At 38.0% G+C, this 27,132-nt stretch overlaps 1 protein-coding gene across 4 annotated transcripts in view; it reads left to right on the forward strand.

The window, feature by feature from the left end:
• The first annotated feature begins 493 nt into the window (after positions 1-493).
• The window catches only part of RFC1 (replication factor C subunit 1), a 79,872-nt gene continuing 53,233 nt past the window's right edge, over positions 494-27,132 (forward strand). For 2 of the 4 annotated variants that reach the window (XM_014738634.3, XM_070263982.1), the window contains exons 1-5: positions 603-742; positions 9,700-9,786; positions 14,012-14,140; positions 20,088-20,163; positions 21,747-21,869. Coding sequence is in view for 2 of the 4 variants with exons in the window: in XM_014738631.3 (XP_014594117.2) it covers positions 740-742; positions 14,012-14,140; positions 20,088-20,163; positions 21,747-21,869 (331 nt within the window). In the remaining 2 variants the exon portion in view is untranslated. Of the gene's footprint in view, positions 743-9,699; positions 9,787-14,011; positions 14,141-20,087; positions 20,164-21,746; positions 21,870-27,132 lie in introns of all 4 variants that reach the window. The other 2 variants (XM_014738631.3, XM_014738632.3) reach the window with 2 other exon arrangements.

The raw sequence follows: 27,132 nt of genomic DNA on the forward strand, positions 1-27,132 counted from the left end.
CACACACAGCTGCTCTCTGAGAGACTTAGCAGCGCCTGTTTGAGAATTTGAGGCCTAGATTCCTAGCCCGTTTGGGTCTCATAGTTTTCATTTATAAAATGGAGTGGGTGGTGAGGACTAGATGATTTTACCCAAGTCTTTTTTGCTCTGGACTTATACAACATAAAATTGTTCTTTAGCCTGGCGGTTTTCAAACTGTGGGTCTCCACTTAATAGTAAGCGAAAAAACCAATTCGGTGGGTCAAACATTAAACACAAAAAAATCAGTGTAAATATTGTTTGGTCAAACCCTTGTTTCAGAACAGGTACGTAACTTAGTATGTGAAACCTACATCTGAAATATCTCTCTTACTGCGGCGTCACTAGAAACATTTGAAAGCTACTGGAGGGGAGTGCACCTTCTAGAACTGTAACCGGGAGGAACTTGGTTTGCCCGCTTTCCCAGGGAATCAATCTCGGAACCTTCACTCGAGCGCCCCCGCCAAAAGCCGAAGGGGCAAGTCTGCGCGCGGGGCGCCGACCCGCCGGCCTCCAAGCGGCACCTGGGCCCACGTCGCACCTCCCGCCTCCCGCCCAGGCCGAAGGGAAGCTGCGCGCCTCCTGACGTCATCAGCGAGCGCCGCGCCTCCACCTCTCTCCACTTCGCTGTAGAAGTTGTTGGCGCGAATGGATCCCGAGTCTCGGTAACGGATTCCCCAGCCCACGGCGTGCCCGCCCGCGCTTCAATCCGTGGGCTGCGATGGTGAGCCCCGGAGGGAGGCTGTGGGGCTTGGGAGAGTTGCAGGCTGGGTGTGGACCGGCCACTCCTGGCAGGGAGGGTGGGGGAAGACGGCGGTGCGGGGCTCCGGCGGGGAGCGAAGGCGCAGGAGGGGCCACCAACCCAGCACGGGGCGCTTTGCTTGGACGCTGCAGCTCTCGGCGGCAGCCAGCGCGCAGGACTTTGGGTGCTGCGCGGCAGCTTCACTTTTTTCAACTCTTGGGGGAAGGGAGGGAGGAAGGAAGGGAGTAATGAAGGTGATTTAGAGGCTCGGCGGTTTAGTTGTTTTCCTGTTCAGCTGTGCTCGACCCTCGGTTTGAGTCTTGCTTAGAGCGTTGGTTTCAAGCTTTGGGTCATGAGGGAGAAGAGTAACAAACTTTCCTTTCTTATGAAAAAGTTGTCTCAGGCCTTCAACTTTGGCCATTAATAGCCTCGCGAAACGCTTATCACATAGCCGTTTGAGACCGAGGGCATGGGGAGGATGTTTTATTTTGTTCAGATGAGTTTATAGAAGTTGAAGGGATAGCAGAGTTTACCAGGAAAAAAACTCCTCAGCCCCTCAGAGGGTAGAAACAAACGTAATACATTTGACAGCTGTCATCCTTCATCACCTGATGTTAGAAGTGATCTTAAAAACCACCTCCGTGTGTAGTTCTGTATAAAGCATTTAAATTGAGAATGAAATAATTATGCAGCCGTCAAAACAGACATTCAAGCTGGTAGGGCAGTAGATACAGGTATGTGTTGGAAGTATTTTAATTTAAAGGACAATTTATGATGTTCCTTTAAGCTAGGATCTACTTAATAATCAGACATAGTTTTTTTCGGTCATTCTTTACCTTATTTGTCACAATGCCAGCATTCTGGGGGGAAATTTTTATGCCTAATTGGGAAACCTTGCAGCCCTTTGTATTTCTTCTCAACAAAGGATAAAATAATAATAGCCACATTGTACTAAGTACCTTCTTCAGGTCAATATGTGAGCTGTTTGTTTTACATAGCTTTTCTCATTTAAACCTCACAGCAATCCAGTTTTACCGATGATAAAGGAGGCTTTTAGAGTTTAAACAGTTTGTCATACAACTAATAGTTGAACTATAATTAGAACCTAGATTTTTTGACCACTGCAGTATACCATCTCCCTAAAATGATCATAATTCCATTTTGGACTTCAGGCACTATAGTATTGTGGAATGCTGATGAGATTTGGAGTCTTGAAGGTGAGAGTGAGATGTTTTATTCAGTCTTGCTCTACCACTTAATAGTTATGTGGTTTTGGGCAAGTAAACAGCTTAACTTTAACCTCTTTAAGCCTCCATTTCCTTACCTGTAATGGGGGGGAAATATAGCTGCCGTTAAGTGATTGTCTTGAGGATTAAACAGAATAATATATGTAAAGCTTCTATCCTGGTGCCTGGCAGCTGTAGTCATTATACAACTTCATGACTACCAATGATCTAATTTTCTCAGGGAGGACTCTGGAATGTTACATAGAATTTAAGGAGCATCAGAATGGCCTCTGATGTTGTCAGTTTTGGTGAACAAAAGCTTGAATAGTCAACTTTTGATCATTCAGGTACTTTAAGTTTTGGTTCTCTTCTTTGTTCTGTGCACAGTGCAGATGAAAAATCAGGCCTTTAGAAAGGAAATAGGAGTCAAATGGGTCAGTTCTGCTATTTGTTAAAGTTTCTATAAAGTAGATAAGAATTTTGGATTATATTGCTATTTGATTTAGCCTTGTCTCTAGTACAGAAAGTAGCAAAACCCTAGACTAAAATTCTGTTTAACATATGTTTATTGAACATGTGTGCACAAGTTATATTGTAGTACAGTAGTTCTTAACTTTTGTTTGGGTTACACTTCCCTTTAATAATGTGAATGGTATGCAAATTTTCTGCCCACAGAAATACATATGGGCACATATACACCATTTTAGGTGATGCACATATCTTCTGAAGCCCTTTCATAGATACAAGGTTAACACCTCTTGCCCTAGGAACTGCATTTGTTTTTCTCAAATATTTTCCAATTAAAGTTATCAATAAAGGAATAAGTTACTATATCCACAAAATGGAATACTGTACAGCCATTAAAAAAGAAAAAAAACTTTATGCCCTGGTATGAAACGTTTTCCAGGATAATTCAGTAAGAAAAGAAGGTGCAGGACAATATGTAAATATGCTATCAGTTTGTATAGAAAAAGAGAGAAAAGAATATATATACATATTTGCTTGAAGATGTTTAAAAGCTCTCTGGAAGGATACATAGGAACTAACTGATAACATTTGTTGCCTCCAAAGATGAGAAATGTGTATCTGAGAGGCAGCGTGGGAGGGAGACTTTTTACCTTTTTGAATTTTGAACCATGTGAATATAATGTCTATTGAAGGAATTGCAATGAAATTAAAAATAAAAAGACCAAAAAGAAGCCATGTAAACAATTTGGATTGCTATGAGGATTTAATTATTTATCAAAATGTGAATAACCTGAGAGATGCCATTTTTAAGAAGTCAGCATGTGTAATTCATTGACTGGGATAATTACTGAAAATATGCCTAAGGTTGAATTAAATCACATGAGACTTAAGGGATAGTCGTTTTGAAAAGTTGTCAAGTAAGGCTAAATACATTAGAGCTGCTTCATTGCCTCATACTAGGAGATACCTTTCACATTGCAATCTACTCTGTGAGTGCTCCCCCTGGAGCAGTGCTATACCCTGATATGATGTAGCTTTTGCCGTACATACCAGTACTTGGCCTATAAGGCCCCTACATGCCTCTCTGATCTCATCTCTCTGTCTTTTGAGTGTATTAAGCTAGTTTGGTCTCAGCTTTTGTTCTTGCTCTTTCCTCTCCTTGGAATGCTGTTCCCTCTCCTTGGAATGCTGTTCCTCCAGATGCTTGCTTGTCTGCCTTGTTCTCATCATTCAGGTCTCAGTTATCACTTCCTGAGAAATTTTGGTGTCATATCTAAGAAAACATTGCCTAATCCAAGGTCACAAAGATTTATGCTAATGCCTTTTTCTAAGAGTTTTATAGTTTTAGCTCTTACATTTAGGACTTCAACCCATTTTGAATTAGTTTTTGAATGTGGTGTGAAGCAGAGGTCCAAGTTTATTCTTTTGCATGTGGATATTCAGTTGTCTGTGCACCATTTGCAGACTGTTCTTTTCCCATTGAGTTATCTTGGCTCCTTTTTCAGAAATCAATTAACCATAAGTCTGAGAGGTTTGTTCTGGGCTCTAAATTCTATTCCATTGATCTGTATGTCTATCCTAATGCTAGTAACACGTTGTCTTTTTTACTGTAGCTTTGTGGTAAATTTTGAAATTGGATGGTGTGAGTCTTCCAACTTTGTTCTTCTTTTTCAGGATTGTTTTGTCCATTTTGGGTTCCTTGAATTTCCATATGAATTTTAGAATCAGCAAAGGAGCCAGCTGGGATTTTGATAAGGATTGTGTTGAATTTGTACATCAATTTGGGGAGTATTGTCATCTTAATAATATAAGGTCTTCTGATCCCTGAACATGGGTTATCTTTCCATTTGTTTAGGTCTTCTTTGATTTCTTTAAACAGTGTTTTATAGTTTTCAGAGTATGGGTTTTACACTTTTTTTAAGTTTATTTCTAAGTATTTTGTTCTTTTTGATGATACTGTAAATGGAATTGTTTTCCTTTTCTTTTTCTTTTCTTGTGAGGAAGATTGGCCCTGAGCTAATATCTGTTGCGAATCTTCCTCTTTTTGCTTGAGGAAGATTATTGCTGAGCTAACATCTGTGCTAGTCTTCTCTCTTTTATGTGGGATGCCGCCACAGTGTGGCTTGACGGGTGGTGCTAGGTCTGCACCTGGGATCTGAACCTGCGAACCCCAGGCTGCTGAAGTGGAGTGCACAAATGTAACCACTACACCACCGGGCTGGCCCCTGGAATTGTTTTCTTAGTTTCACTTTTGGATTGTTCATTGCAAGAGTATAGAAATACAACTGATTTTTGTATATTGATCTTTTATCCTGCAACCTTGCTGATCTCATTTATTAGTTCTAATAGTTTTTTAGTGGATTTCTTAGGATTTTCTCTCTATAAAATAATTTCATCTGCAAGTAGAGATAGTTTCACTTCTTCCTGTCCAATCTAGGTGCCTTTTATTTCATTTTTTTGCCTATTTGCTTTTGCTAGAACCTCCACAATGTTGAATAGAAGTAGTGAGAGTGGATCTCTCTTTTTGTTGATCTTAGAGGACAGCATTCCAACAACTTACTTTTTGCCTTTGAAGTATAAGGCCTTAATATAATTTTAAATACTTTAAAATTGTTTCATAGTTTGTCACTACTGTGTTGCTACCAGTTACATCATTGTATATTTTAGTCAGATATATAATTGTGCATTTTTGTGGTTTTCAAGATAAAAGATTTTTACATTTGGGTAGATTTTGTGAAGTATATTGATGATAATCAGTTTCTGCTTGTGGATTTGGTGGATTGCTTAAAAATATTCGGAAATATTTATATTTCTTTGTTGCTTTCAAAGTAGAGAAGTAAAGCCAAGATAATAATATTTTGGCAGCTACTCTACAGAGCACTTCAGTACTTATTTTGAATAAAATCCTGTACTCTTCAAAGACATGTGAACACAGTGATATAATTTGCTTTCTCATTGCACTTTTGACAGGCAAATATAACTTGTTTGTTGGTTGAGCCCATCAGCAGTGGAAAAAAGTAATTAGAACTGTTTGGTTATACTTCAAAGTAAATAAACAACAGCTTTTGTACTTTGACCTTTTAAAGCTAAAGGTCATTATGATAGCTTACTTCTGTGCAGGTTTATTGCAAAAAATTTTTTTCGTCTCTAGCTCTACTAATGGATTTATAACTAATCAAATTGGGAACTTTGGGTATGGATAAAGGACTCTAAAAAATGCATGATTTTTTTGAGTACTTTGCAAAGTCTGGTACTTTGTTTTGGCTTATGTATATTAAAATTGCATTCGGGCTGCCTGATAGCAATGTTTCTCTCTAATAGTGTTGTAGAATTGTTAGTTATACCTTAGTGTAGGGAAATGCAAGAAGTCTTTTTTTGTTTACATTTAAGAGTGTCTTAAATTTCAAAACTTTTACTAGAAGAGTGTCTTGTTGGCATTCTCAATTTTCTCATCTGTGAATTGAAGTTAAAAACTGCATAGGGATGTTATGTGGATTAAATGAGTTAATATTTTTAAGTGCTTAAATCATTGGCTGGCACACAGTAAGTCCTATTTAAAGGTTTGTTAAATAAGTAAATAAAGCCTTTAATCAGGGCACTGGCAACAGAAATAAAGGGAAGAGGACCGCAGTATTTGGGAGATAGGTCAAGTGGGATATTTAGGTGGAGGGTCAGAGTGAGGAGGAGAAACAGTGCCCATTTTTCTGTTTTGGGTGAATGGTGGTGCTATGCATTGAAGTGGGAAATAAAGGGAGAGAAGCAAGTCCCAGAAGAATATGAGCTTAGTTTTGGACATTATGGGTTGGAGGCAACTTTGGGGCATTTGGACAGAGACATATCTGGCAGACTATTGGCTACATGGATATGGCGCTCAGAGGAGGTCTAGAGTGGAGACGCGATTTAGGAGGTATCAGTGTGTATATAGGTGGTACTGAGGTTGAGATGGGTGTGAGTTAGCTTGTGCGGTGTGAATATGTGGATCAGAAGTTTGTGACTTAGGGTTCTTGGAGAGCCATTAATATAGACTTTAGGAAAAAAAAAACCCTAAAATTGTACACAAAGTTTGGTGTGTCTGTGTGTGGAGGGTTTTTTGACACCAGTCAGTTCTCTAGTTCTCTGACACCAACTGGGTGTCCTACAGTTCAATTCAGTTCTGACACTAACTTTTCGGAGTTAGTGCAGATTCCACAAGTTAAGGGGCTCAGTTCCACAAGACTGCTTCAGACTTCATTGCAAGTCCTGGGCCACCTTTACTCACTGGTTCTAAATCAAGGCTTCCCATGATGCCCTCCTGAGGTTCAATAATATGCTAGAATGGCTCACAGAACTTAGGAAAACACCTTACTTTTTTTTTTTTTTAATTTACTGGTTTATTATAAGGATGCAATTCAGGAACAGCCAAATAGAAGGAAGAGCTCCATAGGCAAGATATAGAAGTGTTTGTGCAGAGCGTCCGTGCCATCTTTGGCTGCACCACCCTCCCAGCAGCTTGATGTCTTCACCAACCCAGAAGCTCTCCAAACAGCAAACATTGCTCTTTCAAGAGTTTTATAAGCCCATCTTCAGCTCCGCTTCCCTCCCTGTGGGTCCAGGGGTCAGGCTCAGAGGTCCTACCCTCTGATCACGTGTTTGGCCTTTCTGGTGACTGGCCCCCATCATAAGGCTCCACTCGAAGTTACGTCATTAGCATAAACTCTGATGTGATCTAAAGAGGCTGATTATGAGCAAAAGACTCTCTTATCACTCAGGAAATTCTGAGGAATTTAGGAGCTCTGTGCCAGAAACCAGGGCTAAAGACTAAATTATATTTTTGTATTATACTATAGTGTGTTTTTGCGTATTTCTGTGGAGAATATTCATAGCTTTTGTCAGATCCATAAAAGCACAAGAAATGAGTGTTATGGTTAGTGAAGAGACCACCCACCTTGTTTCCTTCGCACACATTTTGGCACATTTATTCGATAAGAAACCTATTATTGATAGGTTTTTTTACACTAGCGCATAAGCTCTGCAAGGATAGGGGCTACAAGGATAGGGAACTGCTGTATAGTGCCTGGCACATGGTACATTTTCTATATGTATTTGATGAATGAATAACTACAAGTAAACTTTGTATTTCCAATAAAAGAGAAATCAACTCGAATGTAAAACTTACTGGTATGAAAACATCTTCTGTAGCCCTTTCTGCATAATTTTATATCTAAGCTACTGAACACTTAATGACAATGAATGATGTAGCTTAGAGAAATACACAGTATTTATTATATGGTAGGTCTATTTTCCATTTGACCTTAGTTCAGTATTCATTCAAGGAGTTTAAATTTGATTTTTTTAGATCAGAAAGCAGTTGTAAAAAGTTGACTTCTGGATGAATAAAGACCATTAAGTACGTTAGCCCTGGTGAAAATGTCAAAATGTTGAACTAAACCATTAGATCAGGCATAAAGAATTTCACATGCTTCCATTATCCCAATTATGCAGGAATGAAGGAGAACTTATTTTTTTAAACCTGAAGTAGATAATTATTTCCATTTTCTGTTTAATTTTGCCAGTGTTTGTATTTTTGGATCAGGTACCTGAAAACTTTCTGTGATACAATATTTCTCTGAGAGAGTAGCCTAAGGCTCATACAATATGAATATTATGACTTCAGAATCTTACATATCTTTTTTTTTTTTTTTGAGGAAGATTAGCCCTGAGCTAACTACTGCCATTCCTCCTCTTTTTGCTGAGGAAGACTGGCCCTGAGCTAACATCCGTGCCCATCTTCCTCTACTTTATACGTGGGACACCTACCACAGCATAGCTTTTGCCAAGCAGTGCCATGTCTGCACCCGGTATCCAAACCGGCAAACCCCAGGCGCCTGAGAAGCGGAACGTGTGAACTTAACTGCTGTTCCACTGGGCCAGCCCCACATATCTTCTTAAAGATTGGCAGCTGAGCTAACATCTGTTGTCTGTCGTCTTTTTTTTTTTTTTCTTCTTCTTCTCCCCAAATGCCCCCAGTACATAGTTGTATATTCTAGTTGTAGGTCCCTCTGGTTGTGCTATGTGGGACACCGCCTCAGCATGGCTTGATGAGTGGTGCCATGTCTGCACCTGGGATCCGAACCGGCAAAACCCTGGGCCACTGAAGCAGAGTATGTGAACTTAACTACTTGGCCACAGGGCTGGCCCCAGAATCTTACACATCTTCATAGACACAACTAAGAATGGAAATGGGTCCTTTCACTGTCTTGGGAGCAGCCTCTCAGGTAGACTGAATAGATTCCAGGGCGAGCAGAGGAAGCAGTTTCTGTTCCTCATAATTCCCATAATCATCTATTCTCCATTTCTGTTCCGCCAGTGTGCTTTATTTTGTCTGTTCTTTATTTCCTGTGCTCTCCTTTATTTTCTAAAGACAGAAACACCAAGAGCAGAAAGTAGAATTAAGGCTCCATAAGAACAGAGATTTTTGCCTGTTATATTTATCCCAATCACAAGAATAATTTTTGGCCCATAGAAGGCTCTCAGTAAATACTTGTTGAATGAATATATGAATAATTGATTGCTGGTATCTTCTTCAGAGAAGTTCTTGAGGCCTGTGCTAGAGTTTGCTGTATTATTAACATCAATTATATGTAGAGATATTTCTGATTTCTAAAAAAAAATGTAATTTGTTTGGCTAAAAACAAATTTGAAGCAGAGGAAGTGTCCTACTAAAAGTGAAAGTATTTTTTTTTAGCCACAATATTGTACCATATTAAAAGAGTATCATATTACAAGGGTCAATTGTAGAAGATCAACTTTAACAATTTACCTCAGAAATAATATACCATAAGTGTTAATACATACTTAAAATTTCTTAAAACAAAAAGAAACAGGTGAAGTCATAGCAAAAAATTAATCTCAATTAAAAGCATTATTTATTTGTTTATTTTTTTGAGGAAGATTAGCCCTGAGCTAACATCAGCTGTCAATCTTCCTCTTTTTGCTGAGGAAGACTGGCTCTGAGCTCACATCCATGCCCATCTTCCTCTACTTTATACGTGGGTCGCCTGCCACAGCATGGCATGCCAAGCAGTGCCGTGTCTGCACCCAGGATCTGAACCAGTGAACCCTGGGCCGCCGAAGCGGAACGTGCAAACTTAACCACTGCACCACCGGCCTGGCCCCAATTAAAATTATTTTAATACTCAATCTTTAAAAACAAATCAACTGTCAATTTCATTTTATGTAATCAAGAACCTCTCTTTCTGAGTGCAGGTGTGAAGGTCAGTGACCTTAGGAATAACCACTCATGTGTTCAACCAATACTATCTGAGGTGCTAGCCCTCTGCTTGAGATACACTGGTGAGTAAGATAGACAAGCCTGCTGGATGGACCTTACAGCAGTGTATTCAAACTCTGATTTCTGTGACTAACAAAAGTATGTCCTACTAATCGTTTTAGGACCCACTTCAGTTATGGCTCCTTTTGGGAAGCCGTGCCTGAGGCTTTCTGTGTTAAGTGCTCCTGGTGCTTTTATCGTTTTCTGTTTACCTCTGTCCTAGCACTCTTCTGCATTTAATTTGTGATATACTAATGTGTCTCCCAGGTAGCTTCACGAGGGGATTATCTGGTTTGTGTCCTAACTCCCTGGCACAATGCCTGCCTATAAACAGACAAGGGTCAGATGTATCAGGAATAATGAGAAGGGAAAGGCCACATTGCTGATTGTGGGGTATGGCTACTTGTGCATAGATCCTTAGAATTACAGGAAAATTATAAAGGGGCAGTCACTGTGAAGTGGGAAACTATGAAAGAGATTTGGAGTCAGAGGACCAAGTTCCATTCTGGAGATTTTTGGTGTGCTACCTGTCGTCCCTGCAGGAATCCTTTGAGGCAGGTGGCATCATGAGGAAATTAAGGGGCAGAGAAGTTAAGTAATTATCCCAAGTGTTCGGTAGTAAGTGGCAAAACTGACAAAAAGCCTGTGTTTGTCTGACTTAATTCAACTTATTCGTCTGCAAAATGGTGATGTATCATTCTTGTCTGTTTACTTCATAGAATTATCAAAAGAGATAAATCTGTGTCCAGTAGTTGTAAGGAAAAGCCTCAAAAATTTACTTGTTGTTGTTAGCTGTCTGTGCTAAAATTTTTCACTTTTGTGTGATTTTTGCCAAAGTCTTTTGCCTTATTTGAGCTGACCTGTTTGTTCATTTAATGACTGTTGAAGAAAGTAAGAAGAGTTAATTACTACTCTCTTTTAGCTCCCCCAAATAAAAATATCTATTTCTTTTAGAAATGGAATTACTGGGGCAAAGGGTATGCACGTGTAAAATTTTGATAGGTATTGCCGGATTATCCCCTGGAAAGATTATACCCATTTTTGCTTTTTTTGGTGTGTGTGTGAAGAAGATTGTTGCTGAGCTAACATCTGTTGCCAGTCTTCCTCTTTTTGCTTGAGGAAGATTGTTGCTCAGCTAACGTCTGTGCCATTCTTCCTCTACTTTATGTGGGATGCCGCCACAGCATGGCTTGATGAACAGTGCTAGGTCTGTGCCCAGGATCCGAACCTGTGAACCCCGAGACACTGAAGCAGTGTGTGTGAACTTAACCACTATGCCACTGGGCCGACCCCCTGTTTTTCTATTAGCAATGCAGAGTCTGAGCATCTGTTTCTCATCTTTGACAAATCTGTTTATTATTTGTCAAGTTGAGCATCTTTTATGTTTGTTCTTGTTTGCATTTCTTTTATATTTTTCTTACTAGTAGCTTTTATTCATTTTTCTGTTAGCTTATCTTTTATTGATTTGTAGGAACCGTTTTATATATAACGTAGATATTTTCAAGTTAGTTGCTTGTATTTTAACTTTGTTTATGGCATCTTTTGTTTTATTTTTATGTAGTCAAATCTTTCTTTATGGATAGTTTCTAGTCTTGATGTTCTGCTTAGAAGGCCTGTATTTTGCCAAGATTATAAAAGTAAATGTAAAATTGAGCTCCTTTTTCTACTCATATTCTGCAAGAATTATTCCATGCAGATAAGAGTGGTATTTAGATCCATTATTTGGGAATATAACTAGCCAATAAACTTGTTCTTCTTCATTTTGTGAAATCATTGAAGACCTGGAATACTAGACAGAATATTAATTGAAGAGTAAGGTGAAGTCGCACTATAAATTAAGGCCAAATTGGTGACCTTTGCATCTAGAGATTTATACACAAGATGGTCCTAAAAAGGTATGAGTAGAATGTCTTTCATTCTCTTGGAAATTCTTTTCCAGAACTTTAGAATTTTAGTGTATATTGAGTTATGTCAGGATGCTGTAATTTTATTTAACTCTTCTACTGCCATCAGAGTATAAGGGCATGGGGCATCAGCATAAGTGCAGGAGAGTAGCGTAGAATAAAGGGAAAGGAAAAGAAAGGGAATGTGAAAAGAAAGAATTACTTAGGAAAGAGAGTGTGACAATGCTGAGGAGTGGCAGTGTGGTACAGACAAAAACCAGAGAGCTGAACGTTACCAACAGTGCCATTTCCTGAATTATGTTTTGTTTTCTTTCTCTTTGTGGTTTTAAGCATTTATGGGCCTAAAACAGATTGAAAACCATCATTGTTTTTAACCTGATTATTAATCTTCAGTTTTGGTATTTCCATGGTGCATGTGGGTTGGGGTGTGTGTGTGTATGTATGCGTATGCATGTTTAAACAATCACCACTATTAGAATGAAGAATCACTTGGTAATTTTAAGAGTGAAACTCCAATGTGAAACTTTCATTTCCTCCAGAAGCAATAAAGTAAGTAGTTGTCAGCCTCAAACTCAATTCGTTGCAAGTTATACGGGAGACTGTGGCTTTCTCTATCATCCGTCTTTTCCTTAGTGCCTGACACAAATCTCCCGGTTTCATACTGAGGTATCCATTCCATAAACAGTATTTTTTAGAGTTAGATTTTATTAGGATGTACTTGTGATTTTTCTGTATTATGAAATTTACAAAAGAACGTATAAAACCAGGGAAGTCTTTAATCTTTTTGAAAAATTTAGCATGCCTGTATACCTCATTTTTCTGCTTTGTTTATTGGCTTAGTCGCAAAGCTAAAATATGCTTGTGTGTTTAGTCTAACACAGTTGTTTCAAACTTTCAACATTTTAAGAGTATGGCAATTACTGCCAAGATCTAGGAAATAATTGTTAACTTTCTTATACTTTACGAAATACTTTTATAGGCATTTTCCTCACAACAATAAAGAGAAAGAGGTTGGAACAGGTAAGAAGGGTTGAAAACTCACTCAGGATTATAACCATCAAGGATGGGAAGAGGGAAATTGGTACAGCTGGTTCTTTAAACCCAGTTCTTTGGAATTTAGATTGTAAGTTCTCATTATTCTGTATTCCTTATACTCCTGCCTGTGAGCAGAGATAACTGTAAATGGAGATGTTTCAGTGATATGAAGGGATAATAGTTCATAAACGGGGTGAAGGGAGGCTTTTTACTGAGCCAAAGTAGTGATAGATGCATAATTAATCCTTATAAAGTGTAGGTGCTATTAGTCCCTCTTTACTGATGAGAAAACAGATGTAGATAAATTAAAGTAAGTTGCCCAAGGCCACACAGATAGAAAGCACCAGAGCAGAGATTCAAACCAATGCTTTCTAATTCTAAGGTCTGTTTCCTGTTCTCTATACCACAGTTTCTTCAAAGCTAAAATTGGATAGGGTAGGGAAGAATATGTATGATAAGGATAAGAAAAGTGAGTGATTTTAGTTGTAAATTACATCATAGATGTTTCAGCTTGGTTAATTTGAATTCTGCAGTTTAACATGGTGGAGGGGGTGTAGAGTAAGTAAGAAGAATATTGTAATAAGCATCAGATTTTTTTCTTCAGGGCGCTGGCCTGGTGGCATAGTGGTTAAGTTTGCGTGCTCTTCTTTAGCAGCCTGGGGTTCGCAGGTTTGGATCCCTGGCACAGACCTCGCACTGCTCATCAGGCCATGCTGTGGCGGCATCCCACATAAAATAGAGAAAGAGTGGCACAGATGTTAGCTCAGGGCCAATTTTCCTCAAAAATTTTTTTTTCAGAATTTGGAAAAATCATATAAAGGAAAATAATGTCAGGGTTCTTAATTATTAAGGTTTTAAATGATCAGCATTGTGAGAGTTATTCTTCTCTCAAACTGGAGTATAAATCCTATGGGCAAGAATTGTATTCTTCAACTCTTTGTCTTCTCCCCTCCTGTGCCTGGGGTAATGGGATGAGTGCGTGTATGCATGACCAATAGATACCTTTTACTTGCACCCCTGTGTAATTGTGCTGTTGTTAACAAAGATTTCAGTTTCTTATGTTTCCCTGTTTTTGGCCAGATTCTGAGAATTAATATTACTTTTCATTAGGCAAATTATTTTTAGCTCAGGTACTTTTATCAGTTAACTTTTGCATATAAAAGGAATGCTGCTGCATATGGAACTATGTTACTAAGAAGAAGTTACTCGGCATAACCCAGTGTGTGTATGTACAGCTGTCCCTTTTTACAATTGAAATAGAATTTTGTGTAGTTAATGTTTATGTATGAATCCTCTTTTATGTTTTTAGGATATTCGGAAATTCTTTGGGGTTATACCAAGTGGAAAGAAACTTGCAAGTGAAACAGTAAAGAAGAATGAGAAAACAAAGTCTGCTGAAGAAACTTTAAAAGCAAAGAAAGGAATAAAGGAAATCAAGGTCAGTTTTCCAAATACAATTTAGAATTGTATGAAAGGTTAAATAAACTCTGTTCCTAGACTTGATAGGACTTGAGGGAGCCTTGAGTAAATATAGATTTCAACTCATTTAACAGAGGAAGAAGAACAGTAATAAGGTTTTACTTATTTCTAATTAATATATGTTACTGCATTCATAGCTTGGTGCTTTCCTGAAGTAGAGATGGAGCACTTTTTAGTTGTTAAAACTTTGTGTTTTGGGGCTGGCCCCATGGCCAAGTAGTTAAGTTTGTGTGCTCTGCTTCGGCAGCCCAGGGTTTCACAGGTTCAGATCCTGGGCTCGGACCTAGCACTGCTCATCAAACCATGCTGAAGTGGTGTCCCACATGCCACAACTGGAAGAACCCACAACTAAAAATATATATAACCATCTACTGGGGGGCTTTGGGGAGAAGAAGGAAAAATAAAATCTTTAAAGTAAACAAACAAACAAAGAAAACTTTGTGTTTTAAGACCAAAGTTTGCTCATAGAGTCATGAGCCCCTATTCCTGGTAAATGCTATTGGACTTCAGGTGAGGGAGGCCTTTGGAGGAAAGCTTTATTTTTTTCCCTGTCCTCCTTGGGTCTCAGAGAAGTTAAGATATAATGTCACTATGGAAAGCATGCAATGGCTACAATGTGCATCAGAGTTAATATAGTTCCACTTCATGTAAAATGTAAGAATTTTGCAATTCTACGGGTCTCTTTAACCACCGCTCCATCCTTTATCTCCTAGTTGTCATATGTATTATATCTGCATATGTTAATACTCCACATTCAGTGTAATAATTTTTGCTTTAAACAGATGTTTTTTAAAGAATTTAAGAGGGGAAAATGCTTTTTTATATTTATCCACTTATTTGCCATTTCTGGTGCTTTTCATTTCTTATTAAAGATCTCAATTTCCATCTAATATTTTCTTTAAACCTAAAGAATTTTCTTTAGCATTTCTTGTGTAGATCTTTTGGCAATGAATTCTGTCAGTTTTTGTTTATCTAAAAATGTCTTTATTTTGCTTTCATTCTTGAAGGATATTTTGCTGGGTATGGAATTTTGGATCGACAGTTCTTTGTTTCAGCACTTTAAGATGTTGTACTGTCTTTTGGCTTCCATTTTTTCTAGTGAGATGTTAGCAGTGATTCATACGTAGTGTTTTCTCTGGTATGTAATCTTTTTCTCCTGCTGCTTTAAAGATTTTTCTCTTTATCTTTTGTTTTCCACTTTAACTGTGATGTGCTTGGGTGTAGTTTTCTTTTGTTTATCCTGTTTAGGTTTTCTGAGCTTCTTGAATCTGTAAGTTTGTATCTTGCATCAAATTTGAGAACTTTTTGCCGTTGTTTCTTCACATATTTTTTTTGCCTCATTTTCTCTCTCTTTTCTTCTTCTGGGATTCCAATTGTATACATATTAGAATTTTGATATTGTCTCACAGATCATTGGGGCTTATTTGTATCCTTTTTTTCTCTGTACTTAAGATTAGATAATTTCTTTATTACTGTCTTCAAATTCATTACTCTTGTGTCATCTCCAGTTTGCTATTAAGCCTGTGCTGTGAATATTTTATTTTAAATACGGTATTTGTCAATTCTAGAATTTCCATTTGGTTCCTTTTCATAGTTTTTATTTCTCTCCTTTATGTTCTTGAATGTAGTTACAATAGATGCTTTAAAATTCTTGTCTGTTAATTCTAAGATCTCTGTTTTATCAGGATTGGTCTTTATCAGGTGCCTTTTCTCTTGAATCTATGGCTCAGGTATTACTCAGCTTGGGCTACCATAACAAAATACCATAGACTTGGTGGCTTAAACAATAGAAATTTATGTTCTTACAGTTCTAGAGGCTAGAAGTCTGTGATCAAGGTTCCAGGTGATTCAGTTTCTGGTGAGAGCTCTCTTTCTGGTTTACAGCTGGCTACCTTCTTGTTGTGTCCTCACATACCCTTTCCTTGGTGTGAACGCATGGGGAGGGAGGTTGAAAGTGAGCAAGATAGCGAGCAAGTGAGTGTGCACATGTGTGTGTGCAAATGAGCTCTCTGGTGTCTCTTCTTATAAGGACACTAATTTTTATCAGATAAAGGCCCCATCTTTATGATCTCATTTAACCTTAATTACAGTCGTGCATCAGTAATGATGGGATAAGTTCTGAGAAATGCATTGTTAGGTGATTTCTTTGTTGTACGAACATCATAGAGTGTGCTTAGACAAACTTAGATGGTATAGTCTACTGCGCATCTAGGCTATATGGTACTAATATTCTGTGACTGCCATCATATATATCTGTCTGTCATATATGTAGTACATCTCCGACTAGAACGTCATTGTGCAACACATGACAGTACTTTCTTAGAGACTCTATCTCCAAATACAGCCACACTGGGGGTTAGAGATTCAACATATGAATTTTGGGAGGACAGAAACATTCAGTCCATAACATTCTGCCAATGACCCCCAAAATGCATGTCCTTCTCACATTCAAAATATGTCTACTCCATCCTAACAGCCCCCACAAGTTTTAACTCATTGCAACTCTAAAGTCTGAAGTCCAACGTCTCATCTGAATATTGTCGAAATCAGATATCTGTGAGACTTAGATATGATTCTTTCTGAGGGAAAATTCCTCTCCATCTGTGAACCTGTGAAACCAGACAAGTTATGTGTTTTCAAAATCCAATGGTAAGAAAGGCGTAGAATAGACATTCCCATTTCAAAAGGGAGAAATCAGAAGGAAGAACAGTGTGATGGGTCCCAGGCAAGTCCAAAATCTAGCAAGGCAAATTCCATTAGATCTTAAACCTTGAGAATAATCCTCTTGGGCTCAATGCCCTGCCTTCTGGACCCACTGGGACAGTGGTGTCACCCCCACAGCTCTGCAGGGTGGTCCCGCCTTCAAAGCTTCTGGGCAGAGCCTGTCTGATCTGTTGAGACAAGAAATAAGGTAGCCCTGATCTCTGAATCACCTTCAGGGTCTCTCTTCCCTTTTCTTGGAGAATAGTGCAGGTTTACAGTCGAGTAGCTTTGTTGTCCTGTCTTGTAGAATCAAGAAGCCTGACAGCTTTCCTTCATTTTGTTCCCTTCATTTAAAACCAGCCATATGTTTCTGCTTCTATAGTCCAGCTACACTCTTGGTGTTCTCTTCAGAACACACTTTCTCACTCTTGCACTGTGGACAGGCTGAGAATTTTCCAAGTCTTTAAGTTCTGGTTCCTTTTTGCTTAATAGTTCAGTTCATCTTGCTCCTCTTATATTTTACTGCAGTCAGGAGGACCCAGACCGTACCTTCCAACATTTCACTTAGAAATCTCCTCAGCTATTTCGTTGTTCCAATGTTCTGTCTGTTCACAAATACAATTTATATGTTTCACTGGAGCACAATTCAGCCAAGTTCTTTGCCATTTTATAACAAGAATCACCTTTCCTGCAGTTTCTGATAACCTCATTTCTGTCTGAGATCATACCAGAATGGTTTGTCATGTTTATATGTCTGCCAACATTCACTTTATCATGATATATGTATTCTCTTAGACAGTAGAGACTTTCTCTATAGTTCTCATCTTTTCTCCCTGAGACCTTGCCAGAACTGCCTGTAACATCCATATTTTCAGCAAAGTCCCTTCATAGTAGTCTAGGCTTATTCTGGCATGCAGCTCAAACTCCTCCAGCCTCTACCATTACCCAGTTCTAAAGCCACTTCCATATTTTAGGTATTTGTTATAGCAGCACTCCACTTCTCAGTAATAAAATCTGTATTAGTCAGGGTTCTTCAGAGAAACAGAACCAATAGGAGATATATGTATATATATGTGTGTGTGTATATAAAATTTATTTATTACAAAGAATTGATTTGCTTGATGATGGAGGCTGGCAAGTCCCAAGACCTACAGTTGGCGAGCTGAAGACCCAGGATAGCTGGTGGTGTAGTTCAAGTGTGAGTCCAAGGGCCTGTGAGTGAGGAGAGCTGATGGTGTGGTTCCCAGTCCGAAGGCTAGCAGGCTTGAGACCCAGGAAGAGCTGATGTTTCCGTTCAGGTCTGAAGGCAGGAAAAACTGGTGTCTCAGCTTGAAGGCAGTCAGGAAGGAAAAATTCCTTCTTGTTTGGGAGAGGGTCAACCTTTGTTCTCTTCAGGCCTTCAACTAATGGGATGAGACCCACTCATGTTAGGGAGGGCAATCTGCTTTACTCATGCTGTCAATTTAAATGTTAAACACATCCTAAAACACCCTCATAGAAACACTCAAAATAATGTCTGACAAAATATCTGGGCACTTTGTGGCCCAGTCAAATTGACACATAAAATTAACCATCACAGGTTACATTTCCTATTTCTTTTTTTTGTTGTTGTTGAGGATGATTCACCCTGAGCTAACATCTGTTGCCAATCTTCCTCTTTTTGCTTGAGGAAGATTCGCCCTGAGCTGACATCTGTGCCAGTCTTCCCCTATTTTGTATGTGAGATGCCATCACAGCATGGCTGCTGACAAGTGGTGTAGGTCCACGCATGGGAACTGAACCTGGGCTGGTGAAGTGGAGTGCACCAAACTTAACCACTAGGCCTTGGGGCCAGCCCCACATTTCCTATTTCTTTGTATGTCTGGTTATTTTGGATTTACCTTAGACAGTGTGAATGATACAGTGTAGGTACTTTGGATTTTGTTATATTCTTCCAAAAAGTGTTAATTCATTTGGTTTAGCAGGCAGTTAACTTGGCTGAACTCAAACTCCAAATTCTTATTTCCCCTGTGATGGGCAGCAGCTAAAATCTTTGTTCAATTCTTTTTTTTTTTTAATTTATTTATTTTATTTTTAATTAATTTTTCTTTTGAGGAAGATTAGCTGTGAGGTAACATCTGCTGCCAATCCTCCTCTTTTTGCTGAGGAAGACTGGCCCTGAGCTAACATCCATGCCCATCTTCCTTGACTTTACATGTGGGATGCCTACCACAGCATGGCCTTCTGAGCGGTGCCATGTCCGCACCTGGGATCCGAACTGGCGACCCCAGGCCGCTGAAGTGGAATGTGTGCACTTAACTGCTGCACCGTCGGGCTGGCCCCTGTTCAATTCTTTTAACCTTAGCTGGACACTTGCTGTATCATGCATACCTATTTCGGGAGACAGCCCCCTTCTGTGGCTCTCTCACTTCTGGGCTACCTTCTGCTCTTATTTTTAAGTTATTGTATTTGCTTCTGGCTCTGTCCTCTAGTCCACTGGTGTATTTGAATTATTATAATGGTTCATTTGTCTCATTTTGTTGCAAGCTAGTTGATTGTTCTTATATTTTTGACGTTTTATTATAATGGATAGAAACATTCCTACCTTATAATTGATTACATTGGTTTTTTTTCTGTCTTCTTTCTTGATGCTTTTTGGGAAAATTTGAATATGTTCGAAATGTGATGTATAACTAAAAAATAAAAATAATACCTTTTGCCTTGGTTTTATTTAGTTTTCCAACAGGCATTGGGTTGTGGTGGGCCCACAACCCCTTAGCTTTATTTCTGTCTCTGTCATTTTCAGGAAGCACTTGCTGTGTACTATCTGATATTCTTTTACTCTTTGTTATATATAGGTTAGTGTTGAAAGTGGAGCTGAATACTACAGCTTTTTCTATAATTCTTTCTTTCACATCTGGTGCAGTTATCATCTGGCCTGTTCTGTAGCCTATTCAGGGCATTATTGACATTTGGGGCTGCATAATTCTGTGTTGTGTAGGACTGTCCTGTGCATTGTAGGATGTTTAGCAGCATCCTTAGTCTACCCCTTCGATGCTAGTAACCCTCCTCCCCCAAGCCCCCCAGTTACGACAGGCAAAAATGTCTCCTGGGGGAGCGGAATATCTCCTAGTTGAGAATCACTGAGCCCAAGTCTAATGAAGAAAAAATGGCTAAGTTATATAGGCTTCTTTGTGTTCTAATTATACTGTGATATTTTATAGGTAAATAGTTCTTGTGAAGAAGATGACTTTAAACAGAAGCAACCAAACAAGAAAAAGAGGATCATCTATGATTCAGGTAATATTTCTTGTGAGGAGCTTTAAAGTTTAAAAATTATTTTATATCCCTTAAAACAGCATTTTCCAAACTAGTGTTCTCTCTATGGTGGTAGCGGGTGCTATGAGTAGAGGGCCCTATGCCCAAATAAAGTTGAAAATAATTTTATCCTACTGCAGAATTTATCTAAATATGTCAATATATTAAAGATTTGTTCAGAGAGGGATAAAGTATATAGCATGTCTCAAACTTACTTTGAAAATATTACATTTATTTTTAAAAATATTCGTGTTACCTTCTCTTCCAGCTGAGGTCCTTGGAAACTGAACTTGAAAAAATAATGCCTTAGAAACAGATCTGAAATTTAATTTTCGTGCTTTTGATCTGGTCCTTTTTTGTTGCACTTAAAATAGAACAAACGCAATTTGAAAACTTTTCTTTGCATATACTTTTAAGATAGGGAATATAAATTTTTGTGCATGCCTTTTTTGATATGTTAAAATAATGGTAGAACTCAGGAAGTATTAGGTTTTGCTTTTGTGGAGAAGATCCATGTGGTGTGAATTCTTAAAATTAAGAATGTAACCTAAGAAAGCATTTATAGATTGTCAGGATTTTGACAATGATAGTAAAAGTTCTGCCTCATTTCTAAAAGTACTTGAGTGTTTATTGTGAGTCTTTTACTGCTGTATACTGTTAAGAATTTGAAAGAGGTACATATCCCCATTTCCCAGGAATTTCCATCTTTTTGGAAACTGGAAGTTTCATTGTTTGATACAATTTAGAACGGTATGAGAGAGGATTTGTAAAAGCATGGTGAAGAGGAACGGCACTAAAGTTTATGAAACACCTATTTTGTACCCAGCACTATGCTAGGTACTTACACTTTGTCCTGACTTACGTTTAAGGGCTCTGGGCGATTAGGCGGTGGTAGACAAAATAATGGCCCCCAAAGATGTCTATGGCCTAATTCTTGGAATCTATGAATATGTTAGTTTACATGGCAAAGGGAAATTACAGTTGTAGGTGGCATTAAAATTGCCAATCAGATGACCTTAGAATAGAGAGATTATCTTGGATTATCCGGGTGGGTCCAATGTAGTCACAAGGACGAGGGTGACAGAAGAAGAGAGAGAGATCGACTATGCAAGAAGGCCAGAGAGATGGCAGCATGAGAAGGACTTTGCCTAATGTTGCTCATTTTGAAGATGGAGGAAGGGGGATGTGAGCCAAGGGATGCTGGCAGACACGGAAACTGGAAGAGGCAAGAAATGGATTCTTCCCTAGAGTATCCAGAAAGGAACACAGTCCTGCTAAGACCTTGATCTTAGCCCAATGAGACCCATATCGGATTTCTATCTTCCAGAACTGTAAGATGATAAATTTGTCTTGTTTTAAGCTACTGAGTTTGTGGTGATTTGTTATAGCAGCCATACAAAACTAATGCAAAGACTTAACACTGGGTAGAAGTAACCTGTGAGAGTCACATGAGAGTGTGTCTCGGAAAGGGCCTTGAGGAACCGGTTAACAATAACCGCTTTAGAAACACACTGTATTATAATACTTCTTTTCAAAGTTTTGTTTTATTTTCTTCTCATGTACAGATTCAGAATCAGAGGAGACAGTGCAGGTAAAAAATGCCAAAAAGCAACCAGAAAAATTGCCATTGTCTTCTAAACCTGGTAAAATTCTGCGGCAGGATCCTATTACATACATTTCAGAAACAGGTAAGGGCATTGAATATGTTTAATGTTTTAGATAGAAGCAGCGTGTGTCATGTTCTTATGCTTTTCATGGGTGTCTAAATGTACCTCCTTCACTTTGAATTGAATTTCTATTGCCTTTTTTTTCCTTCTTCTCCCCAAAGCTCCCCCAGTACGTAGTTGTATGTTCTAGTTGTAGGTCCTTCTGGTTGTGCCGTGTGGAACACTACCTCAGCATGGTCTGATGAGAGGTGCCATGTCGGCAAAACCCCGGGCCGCTGAGGCAGAGTGCGCGAACTTAACCACTTGGCCACGGGGCTGGCCCCTCTATTGCCCTTTTCACTTTGTTGAATTATGTTTATCAGGGGAAGGCTGCATCTTTGGCATTTTCTGTGGGTTAAGGGCCAATTCCCCTGTAATATTTTTAAGTGCTCTATATTGAATCATATAAGTTGAAGCTCTATCTTGAATCATGTATTAAAATATTATTGTATTGTTTTAAAACTTTTATGTAAGTTTTTTATTTTGCATGCTGAAGTCATAATAATCTAGGTTTATAATGATTATTTATATTTGTGATTTATAATCTAGCACAGATGTGACCTGAATTCCTTATATTCTCTGGTGACTAAAGATTTTAGCATTGGCTTTTTTTAAAAAAAGATTGTTTTTGTACTTAAATTTATTTCTGTTTGATCTGTTTTGAGTGGTGGAAAAGCAAAGACATTTATAAATTATTGTGCACTAATCTTAAGATTTCATAGCATAAATATTTGTTTCATGGGTAGTGTTCTTTTATAGTGAGGAGCCCTGAATTACGTTGTCATCTTAGGAAAAAGCTCACAGGGATTTGTTGTAAAGGCCTTGTGATTATAGCATTGTTAACTCCTAGAAGAGACCATACTAGCAATAAAAGGTCAGCTATATTAATCTTCAAACTTACAGAGCCTGTTGAATCGGTTCCTATATGGAAATACTTGAAGGAGCCATGAGGGCATCTGATACCTCATTAATTTGTCGATATTGAAGAAAATCTCTGAAACCATTATTTTTGCACTCTGCTACTTGAATTGCTAGTAAAGTGAATACATCTGGTTTGAAGAGATAAGGTAAAAGCCACATAATTATTTTGGCACAGTATGTTGCTAACATTCAACAAACATTTATTGAGTGTCTTTTATGTCCCAAATACTAGGTACTGGGGATACAAAAGATGACTAAAGACTCCAAGTATTGTAGGAGTTGCCTGAGGCTGCAGTATGCAGCAGTCAGGAAGAGGGCTTGATGGAGAGGGTAAGACTTGATCTGGCCATTGAAGGGTGAGCAGGTGACGGGGGAAGAACACATCAGGTGAAGGGGATGGAACTTTTTAAGGCACAGCACCCAGTACAAGACTTGATATGTTCGCAGGACGCTGGAAAGATTGCTTGCCCACGTGATGAGGAGTAGCGGTAGGTAGATGAAGCCAGATTAGGGAAGATGTTGCAAGCTAGGCAGATGAATTTAGACTTAACATAGCAGGTGAAAGAGAACCATTAAAGTTTTTGAAAAGAGTTGTGTTATGCTGAAAATAGTATTTGAGGGTGATTGCTAGATTACTAGGTGGGATAGAGAGTGGAGAAACTATAATTGGGAGGTCGAGGCATTTATAGTAATCTAGGAGTGAAGTAATGAGAGTCTTAAAAAATTAGCAGTATTAAGGGACTGATCTATAAACCTTTTTTCAGATGAGTTACAGATTGGGTTTTTGGATTACCTATGAGCTTCACTGAGCCGTGCTATCTATGGGTACTATAATGAGGATAATTGGACAGTTGTTGTTATTAGCATGCTTAAGATTCTTCTTTTTTTTTTTAAATAACAGCTTTATTGAGTTGAAATTCACATATCATACAATTCACCTTTAAAGTTTTAATGTTATTGGAACTTGCAGATGAAAGCCAAGATTTTTGGATATATGAGTAAAAGTAAAACTTTGCTTATATGTGTGAGCTATTATTTGAGAGTATGAACATGGTACTCATGGTAGATAAATTGGTCAGTAAGTAGGGAATGAAACAGGAAAGATACTCCGTGTGTTGTAGAAGGAACCTCAGACTGGAAGATCAAAAGCTCTGCCTGGAGGGTGCATCCTATCTTCCCTTCTAACAGCTGTGCTAAAGCTAAAGCTCAGTGAGTCTGTCCCCCTTTCTATGAAGCAGAAACACTAATTGCATAGGCTTCTTGGGAAAACTTAATGGGATGCTGCATGTGAAAGGGCCAGACCCAGTGCCTGACACAGTTAATAGGAAGTGGTCAAAAGGAAAAAAGAAAAAGAAAAACAAGAAGCCCACAGGTGAGCTTTGTGGATTCTCTGGGACGTTTATTTGATGAAGTTGTTCAAATGATCAAGGGCAAAATGTAAGCGCTGTGAACATGTTATCTGTAAAATTTTTGGTAAACTGAGACATTTCTTCACTATGGCAGGTGGTGGGTAGATTCTTTAACCTTATTGTTCTGTTGCTAAATATGTGCTCAGGCACATTGTACAAATGAACTCTTCCATTAAGAGGCCCCCTTCTTAGATCTGGCCACCTTTGTGAAGGTTTGAATATGTGGGAGGAATACTAAAAACAGTATGGTGATAGGTTTATTGTGTAACTGAAGGTGGTGTGATCAAACTGTCCAGTGACACCCTGAAAATGTCAAAGTTAGTGTGCAGACGGCCATGGCCTTCAACTGTGGATCAAGGCTATCGTTATCTTGTGATTTTAGGTACACAGAAGGGTCAGACATTTTAAGCTCTGATCACAGATTTTCTTTAACACGGGATTGTTTATTTCAGACCAGGTATTTCCAAATGTTATTTTCTGAAGAGATGTCCAGCATTTAATCTGAAATTTTTATGAGCATTAGGCAGTGTTTATGTCATTCTGCTGGTGGTATGTACATGTGAAAGCGAGTATTATTCCTTGTTTTAGCTTAAAATGGGTACAATGTACCCATCTAGTGTGATGTTCAGTATTACATAGGATTTTGTTTTTTCTTAGAATTGAGATAGAAGAAAGAAGCTAGCTGTTTTCTTGCCTGTTTTATCTTCTCATACTTTTTTATTCCTTGAAATGATAGGTGTATGGGATGAAGATAAGCCCTTTTTCTTCTTTTAATAAATGAGAATGAAACTGTTAAGTCCACAATATAATTAGCATAATAAAATCAGAAATAATAATGAGTTTCAAAAAAAGTGCCACTTCTTGAGATTAATACATTAACTGGAAAATTCTTGATGACAAAATAGGTCTTTTATTATTCTTTACTTTTTTTAAGCTAAAACTACGGTTTTTCAGTACTGGGTCATGAATAAATATTCACATTGTAAATATAAATATTCATCAGTATAAGGTTAAATAAAATATTTGTCGTAGTAATAGTTTAAAAATAAAAATTCTAACCTAAAATTGTATTGTTTAGTTGGAGATTGGAGCTTCTTGTGGAAAAGGATTATGTGACATGATTCAGTTTTGAAAACCTCTTAATTTCAAAAGAAATGATTTTTGCCTCATTATTCTGTATTTTATCTTTTCTTTTATAAACCAGCCTTTGTGTTTTGGGTCTTTTTCTTGCAGTGTAGCATGTGTGGTGGTTAAGAGCGTGGGCTCTTGAGTCAGACTGCCTGGCTTGAATCCTTGTTTACCTCCGCTGGGTCTTAGTCTCCTCATTCGGAGAATGGGGATATTGCCAGTACCTACATCAGAGGCCTTTGTGGTGGTCCAATGAGATAATACTTGAAAAGTTCTTAAAATAGGGTCTGGCATGTGGTAAACGCTCAATACGTATTAACTGTCATTCTTATGTTTTGACTTTCTGTGTACCTACATCTGCCTTTAAAGGCTGTGCTAAAGAAGTTTTGCTTTTGTTTAAGTACTTAGGGTGTTCTCTTGATTATGTAACTGTGCTTTAAAAATTTAGAAATTGCATTTGACCCACTTATGTTATGGATGTTATATGTGCTGTCCAGTATGGGAACGACTAGTGACATGTGGCTGTTGAGCGCTTGAAATGTGATTAGCCCAAATTGAGAGTGTTGTTAGTGTGAAAAACGGATTGCAAAGACTTAGTACAAAAAAAAGTAAATTATGAATAATTTTTTGGTATTGATTACATGTTGACATGATGTATTTAAATATATTGGATTACAAATATATATTGTTAAAATTAATTTCACCTGTTTCTTTTTACTTTTTTTAAATGTGGCTGTGAGTAAATTTAAAATTGTAAATGTGGCTCACATTTTATTACTATTGCACAGTGCTTTATAAACAATGAGAAATATATTTAGGAAATAACCTTAGTTTAGAAATTAACGTACTTCGAGTGCTTTTGTTTTTATCATCATACAATTCTTTAGGCTGTATTATTATATTGCTCTTTTAGGCTTACTGTTTAGTTTCTTGACATATTTTTCATCAACACTTTGATTAAATCTGTTTTCTATTTATTGATTTTTAAAATAGTTTACATTAATCTTTTAAATTACAGGAAAAGGAAAAAATTGCTTATAAATATCTTTATAGCTAACCATCGACTCTAGTAAAATGTTCTCGTAAGTTGTTAAAAACCCAAATACTTCTTGTACTGGTAAATATATTTACTTTTAGCTGTTTAATGAAATGAGAGACCTTGAGTTTTGTTTGGCAAAGATGACCTTTTATTATGCAGTTTCATCAGTGACTGGTGTTTGGTCGAAAATGGTGGAGGTTTTCCCTGCCTTGAGAATTGTTTATGACTGGTAATTTTAATTGAGCATGTGATTCCAGAGGCAGTTAGTGCTTTTGAAGTTATAATTATTTGGGGGATGTTAAATGGGAAAAAATTGGGAATGTGATGTTTTCCAGGTTACCATGTAATATCAGTGACCTATGACTTGGGAAAATAGTAGCAGAAAATATTACTGAGGATGTGTGTGTGTAACATTCTCTTTGCTAGTTTTTAGAGACATGGTTTTGTATACCAAATAGGAATAGATGCCGTATAGGGTAGAGAGCTTTTCTTACATGTTTTCAGGGAAACCTAGAGTGATAGAGACAGAAAATTTCCTTGAAGTGAGATATGTTAAGAACTGCATATTATATTTCTTTCATTATACTTGTTCAAAAATTAATATTGATTTGTACACTAAGACTCTGTAAAAGAAACTAAGTTTAGCATTTTTGAGGATGAGTGAAGTATTTAGATTAATATTGTTTTAAATTACCTAAGTAAGGGCTGGCCTGGTGGCGTAGTGATTAAGTTTGTGCCCTCTGCTTTG

This window comes from Equus caballus, chromosome 3, assembly GCF_041296265.1.
Source record: "Equus caballus isolate H_3958 breed thoroughbred chromosome 3, TB-T2T, whole genome shotgun sequence".
Lineage (NCBI taxonomy): Eukaryota > Metazoa > Chordata > Mammalia > Perissodactyla > Equidae > Equus > Equus caballus.